The sequence below is a fragment of the Triturus cristatus genome, chromosome 5_1, assembly GCF_964204655.1.
Source record: "Triturus cristatus chromosome 5_1, aTriCri1.1, whole genome shotgun sequence".
Lineage (NCBI taxonomy): Eukaryota > Metazoa > Chordata > Amphibia > Caudata > Salamandridae > Triturus > Triturus cristatus.
Window position 1 is genome coordinate 134,001,105 of NC_140587.1, and position 22,305 is coordinate 134,023,409.

The 22,305-nt window shown below is 45.1% G+C and overlaps 1 protein-coding gene across 5 annotated transcripts in view; it reads right to left on the reverse strand.

The window, feature by feature from the left end:
• Positions 1–481: 481 nt before the first annotated feature.
• Positions 482–22,305, reverse strand: part of LOC146830404 (alanine aminotransferase 2-like) — a 250,388-nt gene continuing 228,564 nt past the window's right edge. For all 5 annotated transcript variants that reach the window (XM_085604581.1, XM_085604578.1, XM_085604577.1 and 2 more), the window contains 6 exons: positions 20,110–20,189; positions 18,381–18,517; positions 15,736–15,907; positions 12,112–12,267; positions 2,417–2,529; positions 482–832 (listed from right to left, as the gene is read on the reverse strand). In XM_085604581.1, the coding sequence (XP_085460707.1) occupies positions 742–832; positions 2,417–2,529; positions 12,112–12,267; positions 15,736–15,907; positions 18,381–18,517; positions 20,110–20,189 (749 nt within the window). In that variant the 3' untranslated portion in view covers positions 482–741. The remainder of the gene's footprint in view (positions 833–2,416; positions 2,530–12,111; positions 12,268–15,735; positions 15,908–18,380; positions 18,518–20,109; positions 20,190–22,305) is intronic.

A 22,305-nucleotide genomic window follows, 5' to 3' on the forward strand; every position in this document is an offset into this window, starting at 1 on the left:
TACCAAAATGAGTAAGTGCCTTCTGTGAAAACCAAAATGGTAGTAAGTTTAGGATTTTGTCTTAAGTTAGTTCTGTGAATCGGGCCCCTTATCTACACATCACTCTTTGGTAAAGAATCAAACACAGTGCATGGAATTCCTAATATAACCCATGTGAAGTTGAACAAATCCACAAATAAGCACCAGCAGCCAATCACTTGTGGGGTCCCTAACCAGAACCCTCACTCGAGAGTCCCTCACCAGAACCCTCACTCAAGAGTCTCTTCTCACCAGAACACTCATTCGAGTGTCTCTCACCAGAACTCTTATTCAAGAGTCTCTTACCAGAACCCTCACTTGAGAGTCCCTCACCAGAACTGTCACTCGAAAGTCCCTCACCGGAACCCTCACTCAAGAATCCATCACCAGAACCTTCACTGGAGAGTAGTTGAGAGATGGAAGAAGTAGAGCAGTGAAGCACAGACAGACACAACATTGCACAGATAGGGATCCTTGCTTTATTAGGCTACTGTGTCATGGTTGTTGCAATCCTTCTTTTGATTTCAAACCTATCTGTTTTTCCTCTAGTAATGCCATTTTTAATCTGGACCAACACAATGACTCCAAAATCTATATTTAAAGTTCAGTTCAATTCATGAGCTTGAAATACTCAGAGTTCTGATTTTGATTACGATAATGAATTGATGGACATCTGGGCACGCAGTGGGGCACAACTGCAGTATCTTCCTGTCCACTGTGCTTTTAGGAATACTCCTGGAGGAACGTCTTGTGAAAGTCCTTGATGGAAGTCAGAACCATCTTCAGCTTCTCCAGGGGCTCAAAGAGCGTTATCCTAGGAAGAGAGACAGAGGATATTATGATTTATGACTCACAGTACCATTCTTGGTGCAGAGAGAAGGCAGGACCCTGGCTCTATATAACAGGTTTATTTAAATAATGTCAGTTACAGGCACATAACATGAAAAGGAACCCTACAATGGTGCAAGGGTGTGTGCATGACACAAGGCAGACTAAAGTGCAGCAGTGCGGGGGATGACAGGACCACCTCCGTAACTTAGCAGATACAGTGCTGTCCTGCTGTCACCTTTCACACAACACAGCACAGCAACTTTGGTTCTTGCATTACACTGGGTGACAAAATAGTACATTACGCCCTAGGCCAGAAATCCCACTGGGTGAAAGCAATTAATCTCCATTTGAATGAACAAAAGCATGGGGTGGGAAGAACCAGGAAACACTTCTTCTGGATGAATTAAAGGCCTTGGTCCCTTTCTATCACCTCTATGAGAAAAGGAGTTCCACAAATCAATATTGTAGTCAGCAGTGATAGCCTACAATTGTCTATGCTTCTGAAATCCTCTGGCTGCTACAAACAATCCATCTGAATCTGACAAGGGCCATAGTGAAAGACTACTGCAAAGTATGCCATTCTGGGCTCCTAAAAACAGTACTAATACATGGAAACACTACTAAATCATACAGCCAGGCTAGCTCTGAACTTTCATGAAAGCATTGGAAACTCTCTACTGGTTTCCAATGGTCAAGATTCAAATTCAAACTCTATCAATTCCCGCCTGCTGCTGGAACTAGTGTCCAGATATTTATACAATCTGTCTCCTCATTACAGCCCAGTCCACCTCCTTTGATTGACCAACATGCACCTTATCAATTGACCTTTAAACCCCATCAGCAAAGCAAATCTCTAATCCTCCTGGACAATGACTCCATCGCCTTAAACCACAATCTGAGAGCAGAATCTAGACTTCTTTCGGTTCAGAAAACCCCTAAATCCAGAACTGTTAGATTGGCTTTCTGTTGAGCATTTGCGAAGACAGGGCAGCTATATGGAATATGGGGAGTGGGGGTCCATACTTCGCAAATGGTTGGGCTCTATAAGTCCTTGCCTTTTTCTGTGTTTGTAGGTTCCACTGTTTATTTTTTTTATTAATTTGATCTGTAATAGCCACATGTTGACATGTTGATACTCTAGAAGTCTTTACTTAAGTACAGGGCATTATAGTGTTTTTTAAGGAATTGCTAAATTCTTAAGAAGTTTCAACAATTTCTAAAGAATTGGCATAAAAGTCGCCCTGTACCTATGTCTGCTAAAGTGCCACAACATCTACATTATAATGCCACAGAAGAAGTCCACACAATCCATCTCAATTTAATTGTGTAATATGTTACATAATTTGTTTTTTATTGCTCAGAATTCAGTGAAGACTGCCACATGATTTGTTCTTGCATTACCAAATAATTCCAGTCCCCATGCTTGTGTTGCTGGGAGTGGGTGGCTGGTTGCTCCATTGGGGGTTTTTTCAGAGTTAGTATCTTTTTCATTACAAAAAGAGATGCTGGTTAGTGTGAGCAGTATAGCAGGAAAGGATCACAGAGCATAGAGGCAATTCTTCCTTACCTGATGTGGTGCGTCTCCTCAGCCTGTCCAAAGTCACTTCCAGGTGCTACAATGATTCCAGTCTTGTCAAGCAGCTGCCTGCAGAAAAACACATCGGGCTCCAGGCCCTGAGTCTGAGGGAGAGGAGAAAGGTGAAAAAAGAGTACCCTCGTGAATGGTGGAAAAGGCACAGGATAAACAATTCTAAAATAAAAGAGGTACAATACCATTGCTGCACGATGTGGCTACCTTCCACCATCAATCACATGACACCACAATGACCTCCATGGCATGGTACTGTACAAACATATACATGCTTGGAAAGCCCTCGCTATCAAATCAAAACAAAACATATCACATCGCCTGTGCAGTATTGACTTATTTTCTTGTGTCTCCCCCCATAACATCATTCCAGCACTGACACATTTAAAAGTCCAAGTTGCTGTCGTGACTTGCAGCATTATTAGAAATGTGTTCTCATGGTCACCATAATCTTTGTGGATGACTGGTTTATGTGTCTCATCAATTTCTTGAACTGTGCCTTCACCTGGTTCTTCAGTCCAGGGACCTAACATTGGTATCTATACCGCTCCCCAAATGAAAACTCTCATCTATAGCAGAATGTGAGCCACACTGCTATCTTTAGTTACAAATTGCAGAAAAGATCCCTGACACAGGAGGGGATCATTAGCTATCTCATTGGCTGTAGACAAATTGCCTAGTTTTGATATACCAATCATATCCCATATAGTAAATCCTCCTTGTCTGAACACCTTGCCAAGCCTCTCACCATCCCACAGAGGAATCCCTTATATAAGGTTATCCTTCAGCCTACCATTTTGGATGCTTCCCATGATTTACTGGTCTAGTGGTTTCCGGCAGTCCCCCATCTGCCTTTTCCCCAGGAGAGGAAGGGAAGGTATCCTCTCCCGTCCATAGCCTGTCACTTAACCTGAATGGAGGGTTCCACCACACGAGCAGTGTCCACTCGTTCACCACTACCAGTTGGTTTCCCCAGTAGTAGCCCCATCAGTTGAGAAATTAGATACTGCCTGTGAGTAGTTGGCCTGGTATATGCGGTCCACTAATAAAAGTGGGCACCTTGCACCAGTCCAAACGACCCTTGTGATGTATGAGGTCAAAGATAACCTTTAGAAAGCTAGCCTGGTGGTAGCTGTGGAGAGCAGCCTTCAGGCTTAATCTTGAAGGAACATAAAGCAGCTTGTTTTCCCAGAATATCACCTCCTATATTGATTATATGAAAGGAGAACCACACAGTAGTTATATAAAAATATGTATTTATTTATATAACACTCTCTGATATCCTCTACACGAGGATAGAACACAAAGCACACAATACAGGATCAATAGAACAATTGTAAGTAGCACAATACACAGTGGGCTCCAGGGGAGACCAAACCATATACTAAAATAATGGTATAACAAACACGACTCAGGTCAAGACAAGGTCTGGAGCACGTAGAATCGCTGGGACAAGAAGGAACCACCCAAGGTGAGTAGATAGAGACCCCACGGAGGACGGGTGCAGTGTGTTAACACGACAGCGGGCTCCGTACAATTCTATGGGGAAGTCGCGGTTGCTCTTTTAAAGTTTAAGGACCCTTCTTGGAGGACTTCGAGGAAACCCTTTGGAACATAAGAGGTTGGGGAGCACCCCACCCATGGATACCATAGTACCCGAGTTACCTATCCCAAAGGAGCCGAGTGCATAGGTCTGAAGTGATGTCGGAAACCGCCGTTGTTCTCAATAAAGGGCTGCGAAGAAGTACTGCTGCTGTGAAGGTGAAAAGGGTCCGGTGGAATACAAGCCTGGATTCTAGAAGGAAGGAACCTGAAAGCAGAGGGGACAGAGACTGGGTCACTTTAGAGTGACCAGGGGTTGGGAGACGAATGCCCACCGATGTCAGGTGCTTCAGGTGCGAAGAAGGGATGCTTGACTATGCAGCCATGAGAACCAGGAGATGTCGAGGACAACCAGGAGCCAGATACGAGCTGTTCCACAAAGGATGTCGAGTGCTGAGGGGTCGGTGTCCGGCTGGAGCACCAACAAGCCTTGACAAAAGCAACTCACGCAGGAAGGTCAAACAGGTTACGGTGTGGACCAGCAAGGTCCAGGGGACCCACCAAGCAATGGGGAGTCATGACACATCTGGAGCAACCAGGGAAGCCCAAGAGAAATCAACATGACTCTCAAGAGGACCCACAGGCCGAATGACCAGGAGTCGCGAGGGGACCTCGAGCCAGATTGCAAAGTACCAGCCCACGGAGCACTTGGTGCAAGGAGGCCAGAGTTCTTTGGTGAAAATACTGCTCAGGATCAGGACTACACGAAGTCCAATGCACAAGCGCAGGAATTGCCAACAAGCATATGCAACTGCAAATTGACGAGATGCACAGGGGTTTGAGTTAAGTAGTCCCAACAAGGGATACTGGCCTCAATCTTGCTGAGAGGGCAGATCATCCTCAAAGACCTTCGAAAACCCACCTCCTGTGTTGCTTAAATCTTCAGAGTCCGCAGGAGCTTGGGAGCAGCAGACTGGTCAGTTGCGTTAAGGTGCCTGTGGATGCACTCTCAGAGTGCACCCACCCAGCCCCAATACACTAAATCCTGTCTGGGAGTTGGTCACACCTCCCTGTGATAGGATGCCTATTGTGCTGCCCTCCTCTGCTCTAGCTTGGCTCAGCAGCAGGAGGGTAGAAAGGTGTCTCTGGTCGGCAGCATCCATTTTGTGCTGACCGGGTCGAGAAGGCTGGCACCGGATAGACCAGTGACCCCACGAAGCTCGCTTCAGAAGGATGGAATCATACCTCCACTATGATGCCAAGGTGTTTGATACCAAACACGATATGTTTCTATGCAGCCGTTTTCGAGATAGCATTTACAGCGAGGTTATAATGCCCCCTCTACCTATATGTTCGGCTGAGTCACAGACAACCCGGGAGAATGGTCTCCGAAGGCTGCAGCGAGGCTCTGCTCATGCAGGGGCACCCTCTCACTAAAAACCCAGCACCCTGCCTGCAGGATTGATAATGCCTGCTACAGGGGTGACTTATAAGTTTTTAAGTGTAGTGACCTATAGATATAGTGAACCGATATCTGAAGTAAGTGGTGGAAGCACCAGCTTACACAGGTTGCAATAGCAGACCTGTAGTTCCATTTTGCATGGACTCTCATGGGTGGCATAATACATGCTTCAGCCCATGGGAGGCCTCTTGGGTACCTATGCCCTGGGTACATGGGTACCATATACTAGGGACTAATAAGGGTACCCCAGTATCCAATCTGGAGTGTACCAAGGTACATCTGTAACAATTTAAAGGAAAAAGCAGATAGACTGGGGTCCTGATTAGCAGGATCCCAGTCAGACTAGTCAAAAACAGTGCAACTTTAAGCAACAAGCATTGGCATAGCCAATACATCTCGCTTTTGGGACCTTATAAGTATTTAGTTATGTAGCACAATATCCTTGGTGCAACAACATCACCCGTTGCATGACTAAACACTTATAACGTCCCAAAGGCGAGACCTATTGGCTATGCCAATGCTTGTTTATTTGGCGACTTGTTTAACAGTGTCTCACGAAGATGGCAATATCTGTATTCTGCAGGCGCGGGCTGCAAAGGGTATTTTAATGCATGTCTTTACCCTGTCGGGGAAGGGGGGTCTCCTTCTGTGCCACATACTCAGAAGAACTGGCATACACCTAGGCAGAATATGTCATACGATTCCGAGAACTGCTGAACAAACCATTTGTAAAGGAATTTGTCACTGTCCATGAATTTCTACAATATCAGGATATTTTGTGGGCAACTTCCTTTAAAACTGCACACTATGTGCAACAGGCATGCAAAATATCGATGTAATCCATCTTAAAAATAACTATTTCTTAAGTAGAGAAAAATACAAGCATTGGCATAGCCAATAGGTCTCGCCTTTGGGACCTTATAAGTGATTAGTTATCCAGCACAATATCCTTGGTGCAACAACATCAACTGTTGCATGGCTAAACACTTATAAGGTCCCAAAGGCAAGACCTATTGGCTATGCCAATGCTTGTTTCAAATCACAGTGGCGTATAACCAGAGCCACTAGAATTACGCTGCAGAGGAGCACCAAATTATGCTGCAGGTTTTTATCTCGCAAGAAAAGGCAAATTATCTGGCGTAATGAGGCTCATTTTTGGATGGTATTACTTCATTATTTTGAATTTTTCTTAACATGGTAATGCTGTCTGCGCAAAACTTTCACCTCATTGGTACCAAGTTAAGAACCAAATACAGAAATAAGCAACTGAAAGATGACCAGTTAACCTTTGTGAGGGCCTTCCACTGCGCATGGACACATGTTGCCACGTTTTTAGTAAGTTTAGATCCGTTTGAGCTATAAAAAGATATTATGCAGTAGATGGAGTAGTGGCAAATGCAGCACATCCATAATTATGCAAAAGAAATCTGCGGCCGCAGAATCGCATAATTTTTGTGACCTTGCATATAACTGAGTTCTGGTTCAGGCCATTCATTCGGGGGAAAATAACAAAAACTAGTAATTGTTTACAAAAAAAAATCTGCCTGATAGATGGTAGAGTAACATTGGAGACGCCTTTTTGGGACTCCGAAATCGTGGCTGACCTGAAATTGGGACCTAATTAGGTGAGCCTGTGTGTAGTAACAAATGCACCAGGAATAAGGCAATGTGGGAGGAATATGGAGCAGTGTGTGCAGTCTGAAGAGACAGTCTATAATGCTTGGGGTTGCTCACAGAAATGTAAATCCAGCATCATATCGGCCCATAGCATTAATAAACACCGACAGTAAAATGTACTCAATGGTCTTGGCGTTTCGTCTTGTGCAAATAATTTCCCCCTTAGTCTCTATCCATCAGCACGGGTTTATCCCCGGCAGGGATACGACCGATCATATTAGGCGGGTTATCGCCCTCCTAGATTGGGCCCAGGTGACAAATTCTCCCCTCGGGGTGATCCTGCTGGACGCCGAGAAGGCGTTCGACAGGGTCTCCTGGGGGTACCTATGGGCCGTCTTGCATTAGAAGGGGATAGCGCCCGAATTCATTCTGGCTTTACAAACTCTGTATATATCTCCAATAGCCAAAATTCGTATCTCAGGGACTGAATCAAGTTATTTTTCCATCACCAGGGGCACCAGGCACAAGGCCTGCTCCCCCCTCCTCTTTGCCTTATTCATTGATCCTTTTCTTTCTTTGATAGAAAAATCTCAAAATATTTCTCCAATTATAGCCCATGGTATTGAGTATAAGGCATTGGCATATGCCGATGATATAGTGGTATTAACAGACAATATCATTGTTTCTTTTCCGGCATTGGAGACTCTAGCAGCTCAATTTGGCTTAATTTCGGGCTATAAGCTAAACATCGCAAAAACACAAATACTGCAAACATCGGCTATGCCAACATCTTCTGTTCCTATCAGTACACAGGCAACATACCTAGGCATTCAGATTTCGGCTGAAGTTGATCAGATCTCGGATTTGAATTATTTACCTGTTATTGATCTGCTTCACAATAAGCTAGAACGGTTGAATCATCTTCATCTTTCTTTATTTGGGCGCCGTAACGTTCTTAAAATGTTGGTTCTCCCAAAATTCTTATATCTATTCAGATCTATTCCATTATTAATTTCTAATTTTACTTTAATAAAAGCACAAAGGATCTGCCAAAGGTTTTTATGGGCATACCGTAAGCCAAGACGAGCTGCTAAATGGACCTGCCTTCCGCAGGAACGTGGGGGCTGGTCAGTTCCGAATTTAGTTTATTACTACTGGGCAGTTATGATCCAGCAATTCGCCTTTCCACTATTAGGGAAGACCGTGGAATTATCACCGCATCTGGCGCCATCAATATATTCAATCGCATTAGGTGATGCCACAAAAGGGATACTAACACGCATCCTTGAGCCAAGTTATTTAAAAAAAACGAGATTCAAGGTTGCATGGGCCCTGTTTACGATCTGGCAAAAAGTCCGTCGTCTCTCTTCCATTCCTAAGCTTAATTATTACACACCACTGAATGCTTCCGGATTACTTCCAGTGATATTTCAAGATGGAGTAGTCTCCATCTGGGCCTCTCAAGGCCTGAGGGATATAGGAGACCTTGCTGACTCTGGCCTGTTGGCCTCTTTTTCGTTTCTGAAATACAAATTTCAATTACAGTCCAATCATTTCTTTAAATACTTACAAATTAGAAGTTTTCTTGATAAAAAATCCTTAGCAAATCAAACCTTTTTTAACAAAATTTTGATATTTGAATTAGTCAAAAGGAAAGTTAAAATTGGTACATTATACCAAACTCTTTTGTCTCAACTCCCAGATGACTTACTTGATTATAATAACAAATGGGCGGTCAAATTCGGAGTACCCTCCATCGATTTAAAACTTCCATTGATGTTAGCTAGGATGGTTTCTTACACAGATCACTCAGCCCTCAATTAAAATCTCCGCTGAAATGGTAATTACTGGTTATCAACACTCCATGATCTCTGAGAGATCAAGATATGTACACTCTTTTCTGTTTATTGCAATGGCAATGTTTAGACTGTGTATTACCTCTCTCTGGATAAATCCTGAGCCCCCTACTTTTTTTCATTGGCAGGCTAGGATGCTGGCATGGTTTAAATTAGAAACTGCTGTACAAAAGTTTAAGGGAAGGAGACGACGTCTAATTGCCTGTAAGAATTGGGCCCCTTTCCAAGATTGGTTAGCAAATTAAAAATATATATCCCTGCTCATGTATTGTCTCTTTGTATATACTCCTATATGAATTGGTTTTCAATTCTTTCATCTACAATGCATTCCTGTTCCGTAAATTTATATGGTATTTGTTTGTATGAATATGTTTATTGCCAATCCCTCCCCCACCACCACGGGGGGTATGTTTTTCAAAAATCAAAAGAAAAAAAGAAAAAAAAAAAAAAAAGTAGATGGAGTAGTGGCAAATGCAGCACATCCATAATTATGCAAAAGAAATCTGTGGCCGCAGAATCGCATAATTTTTGTGACCTTGCATATAACTGAGTTCTGGTTCAGGCCATTCGTTTGGGGGAAAATAACAAAAACTAGTAATTGTTTACAAAAAAAAATCTGCCTGATAGATGGTAGAGTAACATTGGAGACGCCTTTTTGGGACTCCGAAATCGTGGCTGACCTGAAATTGGGACCTAATTAGGTGAGCCTGTGTGTAGTAACAAATGCACCAGGAATAAGGCAATGTGGGAGGAATATGGAGCAGTGTGTGCAGTCTGAAGAGACAGTCTATAATGCTTGGGCTTGCTCACAGAAATGTAATCCAATTTGGGACCTATGGAAGGAGTCGGAGGCGATGGATGACTAAACCAAAAGATGAAGGGAAGTGGGAAGAATCCACTTGACTTGACTCTGAACTCTATGGATCAATCTGTCCTTAACAATACGGCTTAATTTGGGAGTGGTTGGGTTGTTTGGAAGTTCGGTTTGGTACCACTATATAGTTTCTGTTGGTTTGAGATCAACTTACAAATGCAGTTTAAAAAAAACTTGTACTGGAGCAGCATATTTTACATGAGCCTGAGAAAGTTGGCTATCTTCCTAAACCCTCTCTAACCACTTCTCACTCTGTAAATAGTCAGAAATGTTCTCCAGACAAAAGATGGAGTAACCTACCTTCCAGGATGAAAAGGGGAATTGATCCTCCCCAACCTTGATAGGGGTATAGGTGAAGGGCTTTCTCCACTGGGAAAAATGTTTTCCCCTGTACAGTTCTTTGCTATGGAAAACTCCCAATTAGGAAAAAGGAGCTTTTATGAAAAGTCCATTGACATTCCCAGAATTATGCTGAGCAGCCTCCACTTGGTAAAGCTTTCCTGATGAGCTTCCAGGAATGTTTATGAATAGAAAAACGTTCTTTTACATGAACGAAAAACAAAAAGATGTTAGGTGAAATTGGTGTTTTAAGCATGTTCCTATAACTATTTGTTTTTATTTTATTCGGCCTATAAAAATTAGACAATTACACTTCAGAACTGTGGTTCAGTTCAGGACGGACAGATATTCGGTTTGGGTAAAAAATCTAAACATTTGTATCTTGAGTATATACTCAAACAAATGTGTGTGCGGGCATTGGCCAAAGCTATCACCTCACACACTGTATGTTTACCAAGGATACACGTATGTCCCTGCTGCAGAAGAACAACAAAGCTCATGCTGTAGTGTGCCACCCGGCCCTTACTTGCTTACGCATACACGCACGCAATAGTGGTGATGATTTTGTCATCACCGGGACATAGATACGGTATGGGCGTTCACAAACCTTGTTCCCGCTATCATACACAGAGTGTGCGCTGTGCCTGTTCCTGCGCTACATGAAGTACATTACACAGGTGACGAGGCAGCGAGAACATGCTGACACTCCAAAAAGTACAGCAATTGACTGCCCAGTCCCAGCCCATTTTGGAAGTACACAAAACCTATGCGCCTACAGCATCAAAGTGCTTGGCTGCTCCTCAGCACTGACAGCCCGATGGGGGTGTGACAGGATACAGCGCATGCACAGAGAGGTATGTGAAGTTAAAAATCAAGCATTGGCCGCGCGTGCGAGACGCCATATGTGGTGGGGGAGGGGGAGAAGCGGGAGTTGTGTGCGCGCGCGGCTAAAGCTTGGAAAACAAGCATTGGCCGCAGGACGCGGGCGGAAAAAGTGAAACCTCCTGACGGCACCTCGGGCGGTGAAAGCTGCTGGCTGCGCGTATGCATGCTCACGTGAACGCAAGCGCTAGGCCGTGTGGCAGCACTTTCAAAACCCGTACACTAAATGTCTCGGCCAGACAAGCGCATGCACTGGATCAGGCGAGACCTAAAAAGTGGGGGTAACCATAAGAAACAGATCCTACTTTCCTACACTGCCTTTGTAAACAATACTACACAGGGTCAGCAGCAAAGTCTGTGCTGCATCCTCATCCCAAAGCTGATCTCCAAGAGTCAAATCAGCATTCGTGAAATAAGTAACAGGGACCCAAAAGGCAATACACACACATGTTCCTATTATATTGGGTGTCCCTGCCCCGGATCAATAAAGGCAGTTTACTCCAATGTTGTAGGCCATTTTTAAACCTGTCAAGAAGTATCATCAGCAATATAGTAGTTTGATGCCCTTTACTAATGGGTTACACAATAATACCTACAAGAAACAGATTTCTTCTGTTACCCATACTTTTAAGCCCATCTATTGTTCCTTGTACAATGTATGTGTTACAATTCTACCTAAGAATATCTTTACTGTAAATTATTTATCAAAAGGCAGTGGACCTTAAACTGCACCCTGTGGAATTCACATTAAATTAAACATTAATGTTACCCTTAATAACTACCCTTTGCGTAGCTCTGCTGATTCACTGCTCATCCATTTCCACAATTATTAACAATTGCATTTGAGTAACTTGAACATTAATAGTTTGCATCACTGTGTCAAATGCCTTTCTACCCTCAGATGGAAACATAAAAATCCTATTTCCTGGATTCACTCTTCTGGGGTACATTTCAAGATGCTCAGGAGGTTAGCTTAGCAAGACATGTTAGCAATGCATGCATGTAGAACATTCCTACAATGGCCTTTGCATCGTAATATGTATCATTTCTGACAAAAGCCTCAAATAAACATGATCAGTCTATCCAGCATGCATTAAGGTACCTGTGCCATCTTCACAGCTTTATCTGGGATCCCAATCCTGGGAAAAGCATACATGGCACCTTGGATGGGGTTACAGTGGATGCCTGAACCTTGGTTTAAAATCTCCTCTGCCAGCCGCGCTTGCGTGGCCAACTTGTGCAGCACCGCCTTCTTCTCCTGAAATCACAAATGGTCAAACAGTGAACTCATTAAGATATCCGCCCATCATCACATAATCTTGCTGAAATTGAAATATTTTCTCCCCACTACCCATTGCATGGAGAGTGGGACAGCGGAACGCCACCGTACTCGTGTGTAATCACAGCTTCCCTTGTCCACCTCTTCCTGGCTCTGACTTGGAAGCTTGTAGTGACAATTCAGCTTACAATGCTTTCAGGGCTGGAGTCACTTTGGCCAATAAACACTGTGGGGCAGATTTAATAGCCCTTTGTGCCACCGGTGCGTCACTTTTTGTGTTGTGCCGGTGGCGCATTCTGCTGCTCCATATTTACAAGGACAGGAAAAGCCACCCTGCGTGACTTTTCCTGTCCTTGTAAATATGGCCCCTTTGAACACAGTGCGTTGCGTGAAAAGGGTGTTCCATGGGTGTTGCTCTGGGTGTTCCCGTGCAACACCCATGGAACCAGACACATTTCCAGATTTACGAGGAATCGTAAATCTGGAAATGGGTGTGAATGCGACGCCTCCCCAGGGGAGGCGTAGGGAGGCGCAACGAGGAGAAATGTATTAATTTCTCCTCGTTTTCTTTTCCTCTTTCTGTGCGTGCTGCATTCTGAAGCAGACATAGAAAGAGGAAATCAGCTCTAATGATTGTTCATGTACAGGAAGGGTTCCCTTCCTGCACATAAACAATCGTTGAAACATTGACGTTTTTCAAATTCTATGTGTGCTAATGCGCACACATAGAAGTTGAAAAACGGCATTTCAGATTTTTTTTGTGCAGGAAGGGAACCCTTCCTGAACAAAAACAATCTCCCCATGATGCAGGCATCTTTGCACCATGGTGCAAGGGTGCTTGCGCCGGTGCATGGCAGCAGTTTGTGAGCCAGCGCGCCGGCGCATGCTAGCAGTTTGTGAGCCAGCGCAGGGGGAAGCACAGAGATGCGACATATTGTTGTAAATATGTCACATTCCCTGTGCTTTGAAAGTGACTCAGTGTGGCGCAGCCAAATGGCTTGTGTTTCGTACTGAGGGGGATATGTACAATGAAGTTGCAGAGCGTGTCGTTAGCCCCCTGGGCTTAACGACACGCTCCGCCACTTCGGAAAAGCAAGGCTGCACCATATTTACAATAATGTGGTGCAGCCTTGCGGTTCCCCCTGCGATGGCACAAAGTTTAACAACTTAGCGCCACTATTCCAACACTTTCCCTAGTGTTGCACACACTGGAGTTGGAATAGTAAATCATACTATTCCTAAGCCCAGCGCGGCATCTAGTGCAAGTTATTGTAACGACTTGCGTTGTAAAGGTAGTGCGTTGTGACAACGCGGTTGTTGTAACGACTGCGTTGTGTTTGCATCGCAGAGTAAAATCCGCAATGTAAAGTGATATATTCATCCTAAAATGCCAATTTGTAACTTTCATGTGTGATGCTTCATGCAGCACACATGAAAGTTACAAAATGGCATTTTTTTAAAAGGTTTGTTTATGTACAGGAAGGAACACCTTCCTGTACATAAACAAATCATGGCATTTTGCTTTTTCCATGTGTGCTGTACAAGGCAGCACACATGGAAAATGCAAAAATGGGGAGAAATATGGCATTTCTCTTCGTTTCGCCTGTTTAAGACCAGGATTTCCCTGGTCTTAATTTTGGCGCTGCCTCCTATGTATCCCACCCTTGTACATAGGGGGCAGCGTCAAATACAATGGGTGTTGCGGTGGAACGCCCACCACAACACCCTCTGCACGCCCCGTTCACGCTAAACATAGTGTGAAAGGGGGCCTTCTGTACAATGCAGCGTTAAGCCATGTTAAGTGGCTTAACGCTGCCTTGTACATAAGGCAAGGCCGCTTACGCCATGGGAAAGTCACAAAAAGTGACGTTCCCGTGGCAATAGGGGCTTGTGCATATGCTCCTGTGTCACTTTCTTGTAAATCTGCCCCAGACTGTTTGCAAACTTTGGTTGTGCTGGGTGGCTGCGAGTGTGTTGTCAGAGGCATTGCGTCTTCCACAACAGCCATATAGGGCAGCCCCTCTAATCTCCGAATGAGGCCGGGAGTCTACCAGAATCTGCAAACAGTGCAAAGACTCCTTTTATATTTACATCCAGTACATGGTTTTAATCTTTCAACAAACAGCAAAGTGACGCGAGGAATGCTTGAATGAATCCTAGTCACTGGCAATCGCTAGGGCCAGAGTCAAGTTGGTTGTTTTTAGCCCACTGTGTCATTCTAGACAGAGACTGATGATGTGGAAATCAGTCTTGATCCTGCTCCAATAGGAACAGTCCAGCCTAAGCTGCCAGGGAAGGACCCCTACAGAGGGGAGCACAAGCGACCCCATCACGCTCTGCCCATGAGTGTCGGCTCCATACTCTGCAGAAGCGTTTAATCCAATTAATCGCCACAGTGGGCAATTGAATATGATATATCATGCTTTCAATCCCTTATGTTGTGCAGCCTCGTGAGTCTGGCTTTAGCCTGGTTGCTTTGTTCAATTGTATTTAGGGCTCAGTCAGTCCCACGTGACTCTTCAAACTCTGCAGGTATCACTTGCCTCTCCAAAGTAAAGCCACGAGCAGCAGCTGTCTGCGGGAGGCTGACCACGTGACAGGTTTGACCAGTATGAGCAGTGATGCTCGGTGCACCGCAGGCACTGAGGGTTGAGAGGGTCTGCCAGCCTGGCCCATTATTTCATGGGCCAATCATGTCTAAAGTCTTCAATGGGGGTCCTCTGACGCACACACATCTACAGGCGTCGCGACGCGGCAACAAGCCCAAAGTCTTAAAATCTCCTAACTGATAATAAATAAATAAACATATTTATTACATAGACACCTGAGGAGGGAATATCGGAGCAGCCCACACTGCAGATTTGTTCATCAATGTCTTTCTCTCTTTCAGAACAAAGGGACTGTTTGCTGCACAGAACTTATTGAGGTAGATTAAAATGACTATGTTGAATAACTTGTCAGTTTGTGCAAGCCTCACACTGGTCAGAAACATATGCAGATATTACACCCACAGCAGGGGCACCTCCTTATTTTATATTGCAACTACCTGGATACTTATCTTGCCATTCGTGCGTACCTAAAGCAACTAATTGATGCATATGTTAAACTCAGAGCGCCCCTCCATCGTATTGTACAGCACCCATTCTCTGCATAAAATATGCTGTTTATCAGAATCAAAATAAACAGCATAACAATTGACGTTTCATTTAGTTGGTTAGAGTCAGCGTCACTCTGAATAATTCATAGACATAGTGAAACTTCTTTTTCGATATATAGACATTTATTGTCACTACTCCTGAAAATATCTCAGCTTGCCTCCCCTAGACCTAGCAATTGAACTGCGCCATGAGAACCTACAGAATGTCAATCCCTGCTCCTCGCTGAGCAGTGTGACTCACTCCCTGCATCCAGCCACCTCCCGCCATATTGGAGGATGTAGCTACTTACTGCCAGAAATGTGTGGTGAGAGGGGTCTCCAGGCATCGGTGGGCGCAGCATCAAATCCAACACAATCATGCCCAAGACTGGCGGATGCCCAAAGAAGACATTCACGTACATGCAGTCCATCACTTCTTCAGCTATGTTTATAAATTCGAAATATGCACCGCGCAGGCCACCCCTTAAAGAAATAAAGCAATCAGAGTTCTGTTAGAAATGTAATGCATGAACGAGCAGGCCATTATTTACCATAAACACTCTATCCCATAGTTGGTATGTCTTAAACAGTACTTACTGTAAATCAGCACATGCCTGTTTCGTGTGACATCTCAGTTAGGACTGCTTCTCATGAAGACAGTGTGATGACCTTGTGTCGACTGTGAGATACTGGAGGAGATCCTCGTGGAAAGGATCCTGTCCCAGCCCCTCCTGAAAGCTTGAATGTTGGACAACTGGATCAGGCCTGTGCTCAATTCTTGCCAAAGATTGGCTCCGAACAACCTTGTGGTTTTTCAACCTTGCTTGTTTCTCCTAAATCCAGCGGCGGCTGGAAATATGAAAATATAGGGGGGGGGTGGGGAGGGGTAGTGCCATGTGCCCAACTCACCTAAATGATGCCCCCGCCAGGTGCAGCACTCTCACGGTGGTTTGACGTCCATGAGCAGAAAAGGGAAGCACTTCCCTTCCTGCCTAGTTGAACGCTACTTCTGACCAATCCTGGAGCTGCTTTCAGCATGAGAGCAGCACCAGGATTGGGGGGGACAGGCTAACCCAGCGCTCATATTGAGGCTGGGGGGCTGTGCCGGCAATCGCCTGGCTGTTTCACAGCCCAGGGATTGCTAGGTGGGAAGTGTGCATGTCAGGCTGGCCGTAGGTAGCCAGATGGCCAACTCGACATCCCTCTGAAATGGGCAGCAGTAATCCTGCAATTGAATGATTCAGCCCTGCCCCCCTGCCTCACGCTTGCACTGTACACAGCGTGAGGTGGTGGAAAATAAATAAAACGCCATTATTATGCCATTTTATTGATTGGTGTTTGCCTGCTGCGTTCACGGCAGGTGGGGCGTCGCTTCTCCGCCATTTAGGAGGAGCCGCCCGCTTACATATTTGCTGTCAGACGGCTCTTGGGCCTGTCTGGTGTTGGAGACTGGACTGGCAAGTAATGGGGGCTGTATTGTATAAGAAGCCTGGGCCAGGTCCCTGATAGGCTCTGTGCACTGTGCAGAGTATCTGGTGGCTAAATCTCCCTTTGAATGTGACCTTTGTGGTGACTACAGGGCAGATGTAATGTTATTTGACATTCTTATACTGAGCCATAGATTCTAAACATTTCTAATGAAAACCCAGCCTGAATAAACTAGTTTTAACAAATCGCATTTGGTGAACCCGTTATGACAAATGTTTCACCAGGCTGTTGAAACCAACCTGGTAAATGCTTCCTGGGTGAAAATGGCTCCCTTTCAGGTTGTTGTTTCTTTATTTTAAAAAAATTGCGCTCCCTTAAATTCACAATTATTTCCTTGTTTTTCTTTTCCTCCCTCTGATTACAGGTGGATTTCCCTCTAAGCCTCTCTTATTTCCTTTTCCCCATATTTTCTTAGGGGTGTTTCCTCCCTCTCCTCTTTAAACTCTCTGGTCCTCATTTACAATATTTTGCGCAAGGCAGCGCAGCAAGCCTTCCTGCAGCACTGCGTGCGTCAAAAGAAAAGGGCCGGAATGCACCGTATCTACAAGATATGGCTCACTCCTGTTCCTCTCCCCAGTGCTGGCGCACAGTGGGCTGCCTTGCGCCAGCGCGGACACCCTTGCGCCATGGTGCAATGGTGTCTGCATTGTAGGGGTGATTGATTTTGTGCAGGAGGGGACACCTTTTTAAAAAAATGTTGTTTTGTAACTTTTATGTGTGCTGCATTAGGCAGCACACATATAAGATACAAAACGCTGTTTAAAGATTGTTTATGTGCAGGAAGGGGAACCTTCCTTCAAATAAACAATCTTCCTCTCAACACAGGCACCCTTGCACTATGGTGCAGCTAAAGTTAGCGCCAGTGCCGGGGGAAAGGCAGCGCTGCACCATATTGATGTAAATATGGTGCAGCCCTGTGTTTCTAAAGTGACAAACAGTGTTAGCTTCCTTGGCTTACCGACACGCTTCACCACTTTATTGTTAATATGCCCCTGGCTCTTCGGCTGTACCACTGGACCCTGCGAGATCCTGAATACCCTCACAAGTCTGCAAATCGACTGTTTGATTGATTCATATATACATCCATAAAGCACTTCAGCACCTCATCAGGGGTGGTAAGTGCTATATAAACAATCATACTATGCCATCTATGACTGGCCCCACTGCACCACATTTAAAATGTGGTAGCTGTATCCAGGCAACAAGTAAGCCCTTCAGAATTCTTGGAATCTCTGCTTGCCTCCGTACATTTTGACTTTTTTGTAAATCCTTTATATAAAACGTATTTTTGCACCCCACAAAGGGGAAGTGTTGATCAGAAACGCTGGGCAATGGTCATCCCCCCGATTCCTTTCGCCTGATGCCCACCTTTACACCAATTGCACTGGATAGTTTTTTCTTTTTATTTAGGTGAACCGTGGAATAAAGGTGGACCATGAAAATTCAATCCCCTTCCTGATCTACTCACTCTCCGAAAACTGCATTGGAGATGGAGTGGAATGATATTAGCTGCACCTCCTCTGAGTACGGCTGACCCATCTCACACAGGACCTTCTTAAAAGAATGGAACTGGGACCCTGGGGCGAACACCGCATCCTGGTTCATCTGAGGAAACAGAACAGACGCTTAGTAGTGCTGAAGCCCAGGGAAATTTTAATTACACTCCTGAAATCTCCAAATTTACATTAAGTGAAATTAACAAAAGATATTGAAAATTTGCATTGTGGGATTTAGAATAATTTTACACCAGTGGAAACTGTTTGGACTATAATATCAGGACATGTTCTTGAAGGGGTGTGCTTCAAGGATTCTAGAAGGTCAGTAACAAAATGGGGCATATTTACAAGCCCCTTGCGACATCTTTATGACACCGTTGCGTCACTACTGTAACGCAGCGGCGTCGTAAAAAATGCGCACTATGCAACATATTTACAACGTGATGCATCTAGGGAGATGCGTCACGTTGTGAAGCCCTGCGGTACATTATACCTGCATCAGGTATTTTGTATGCAGGGTGGACGTTCTGTCACAAGGAAGCCTCGTTAAAATGACGCAGTGAAATCTGCAAGATTTCGCTGAGTCACTTTTACGACCCTGCTGTGTCAAAAGCTTACGCCTGCTTGAAGCAGGCATAATGAGTGATGCAGCGCAGCAAGTATAGGCCGCCCCTGAGCAGAGCTGGAGTTGGGTCACGCTTGCGACATGACTCCAGCACTGCGTCACCTTTATGCCGACAGATGCTTCAAGCATCTGTCTATCCTTGCGCCACGGTGCACCGCATTGTAAATGCGGCGCATCCATGGTGGCGCAAGGGGTTTGTAATGTCACGCAAAATATCTGGCGCACACTTGCTAATATGCAGGGGTGCGCCAGTTATTGTAAATCTGCCCCCACTTTTCTAGAATACCTACTAAAGGTATGTGAAAGATAAACAAACAATGTGACAGTGCCCATGATGAGTGAAAATCCATATGATCACATCTAAGCTTGAGTATTGTGACCCCCTGAGCAGTGCGCCTCTCACCAACACCAAGCATATCTGTGCAGGTCCACTGCCCTCCTATGTTGACCCTGAGAAAGCAAGCTAACCCTTTCTTCATTTAGACATCTGCTGCCCCTCACATTGCTTGCTGTACATCCCTGTACAATGAATTGTTACTAATTGGAGGAAGCCTTGATTGAATGGTGTTGCTCACCTGTTAAGCCATAAAATGCAATGAGCCACATTTACACAGCCATTGAGCTGCCGGCGTGTCACCGCCGCAGTGTGCCTGTCCATATTTACAAGGCCACGCAAAGTCACCCTGTGTGACATTCCATGGCCTTGTACATATGGGCCCCTTTCATGCATGACTCTGCGTCAAAGGGGCGTTCCATGAGTGTTGCTTTGGGTGCTCCCAGGCAACATCCACGGAGCCTGACGCATTCCCAGATTTACAATATTTTGAAAACCTGGGAATGTGTCAGAATCCTACGCGTCCCCAGGGGAGGTGCAGGGGTGCCGCAACAAGGAGAATTACTTTTATTTCTCAGCATTTTTTCCTCTTTCTATGTGTGCTTCATTTTGCAGGATGCATAGATAGAGGAAAATGCCATCAATAATGTTTTTGTGCAGGAAGCTGTCCCTGGGATTGCTATATCTACAGTGAACAGCAGGGTGGGACTGAAGATCATTGACCATAGACCACCGAACGTACCTCATCAACGAAGAGCAGCAGGTTCTCGTCCGCGGCCAGCCGAATCACCTCCTCAATGCACCTGCGACTCTGCACACGGCCTGCACAGAGAGGAAGATATTGAGTGGTGTAAGCGATGATGTCACATAGAATCAGTCGGTCAATTTTTGTGAGAGAGAGACATCCTGGAGGAACAGTAGGGGAGGCTGCAACATCAGCATCAAAAAGAAAAAGACCCCCAAAGGCCCACCCGGAAACCACTATAAACCCACTGTGTGGACGGATCATTACTGTGATCTGTTCAAAGGAACTCATACGCTGCACACAGATGGCCATATTATACTCTCGCAGAATTTTGTAGAGCGGGATGGACTACAGTGCGGCTCCTCCTCTATCGTATAAGTGACCTGATTATACTCTTGCAGAATCAGACAGAGCAACGACCTATAATGCTGATACTCCTAAACAAATTTGCAGTTATGAAGTAAATCTATATAGGTCCCAATGGGCTTCAGTCAGATGCAGTCATTTCTTCTATTAAATATCTGGTCCAAAGTCCCTGTAGGGGTGGGTCTCATGTGCCAATCCATTGGACATATTTTGGTCTCAGCTAATTAGAACCTCAACCGATGGCACAAAAGTTTTTTGTGTCATTGGCTGCACCAATATCATTAAAACATTAGTAGTTGTAGAAACCCTTTCTTATGTCAAGCCATTACAAAGACGCAGCCTACAGTGAGGTTCACATGATGCGCAGACTCTCAGGACTTCTGCTATCTCGGGTTTTGTCATCTTGTGGGGGGGGATATTCAACGGCGAGCCAACTTCAGGCATTGTCTGATGGGTGATGGACTACGTCCCCACCGCCAGTTCCAGTAATTGCATTATAAGGGTCCTCGCCGCTCCCTTTGCCCATAACCACACCTCCAAGAGCTGTGAAGCGACCTTAGGGTAGGAACCTGAGCTTTACAGAAAATCTAGAAGGAGATAAATAGACAAATATGGATTTAAAGGACATTCAGTCTTATATAAACCAATTAATCTGGGATGTGAGGAAGATTGAATGATTTTTGTGAAGAGACTTTGTGGAACTATTGGAAGGGGGCTGGGCGCTCCTGGGTCCCCCAATAATGACATTGTAATACTGTGCAGCTCGCCTGAGACTTTGGAGGGTTTCATCAATCAATAATAGGATCGAGATGAAGAAATTCTAGCACCGTGTAATACAAGGTATTAGGTGCTGAATTTCACTATGTGCTGCAGGGGCGCATCGGATATATATGTGTGCCTGCCTACTTTATGAAAAGACGGGGCGCTTTAGGATTTCAGAAGGGACTGCAGACACTGGGGCATCCCCTTCGGTAAGACATAACCCCGGGTCCATTGTGTGTGCTGTCGTGATCTCAAGGGGGTGCTCCCTAAGTTGTGATGGGTGTGGTCCAATTCATTGTTTTGGAAGTTTCACATAGGGTGACCTTGAATCTAAGGTGTTGGAGGGCTTTACATGAGCACCAGTTACATTGCACAAGGTCACCTTTTCTTCTTCGGGCACAGGGAGTTTAAGTGATTTGCCCAAAATCACAAGATGTTGACTGACACCAAGGATGAAGCCAGGTCCAAAGTCAGCAGCTCTGGCCATAACACCACATCCTCTCCACACATCAGGAAACACTTTGCCTCTGCTCTTGTGCCAGATTGTGCTGTATTGCAGACATGGGAGCTTTGGAGATGTCAGGAGGGTGCACTGACTGGGCCATGTTGAGGTTGTGTAGAGTAAGCATGCCCCCGAGGGCCCTCCCAAAAGGAAGACAAGAGGACCCCGGAACCTCCTGGAATCCCTGGAAGTTAAGCGCAGTCACACACTTCACCTGCTTGCATGGTGATCTCTCTGCCCAAGACAAACTGGTGGCTTCAAACAGCCGCTCATCTTTCACTAAAGCGCTTCTGCAGGGCAGGTGAGAGCTTAGGCCCCCACTGTGAACAGAACATTCACAGCAATAGGCTCCCCCCCAGTTAACTGTGGCCTGCACTATTGGTATGAACTGGCCAGCATGTTTCAATACCATGGGATTTTTCTAACCTCTCGGTCAATCCCTTATTCTCCTATTTCCGAGACAGATTACCTTTGTAGCTCAGCCTGCTAAAGATTTAATGGATGCAGCCGACTGGTATAAGCTTCTATGATGATAAAACAGATGTGTTTCCAATGCAGCCTTT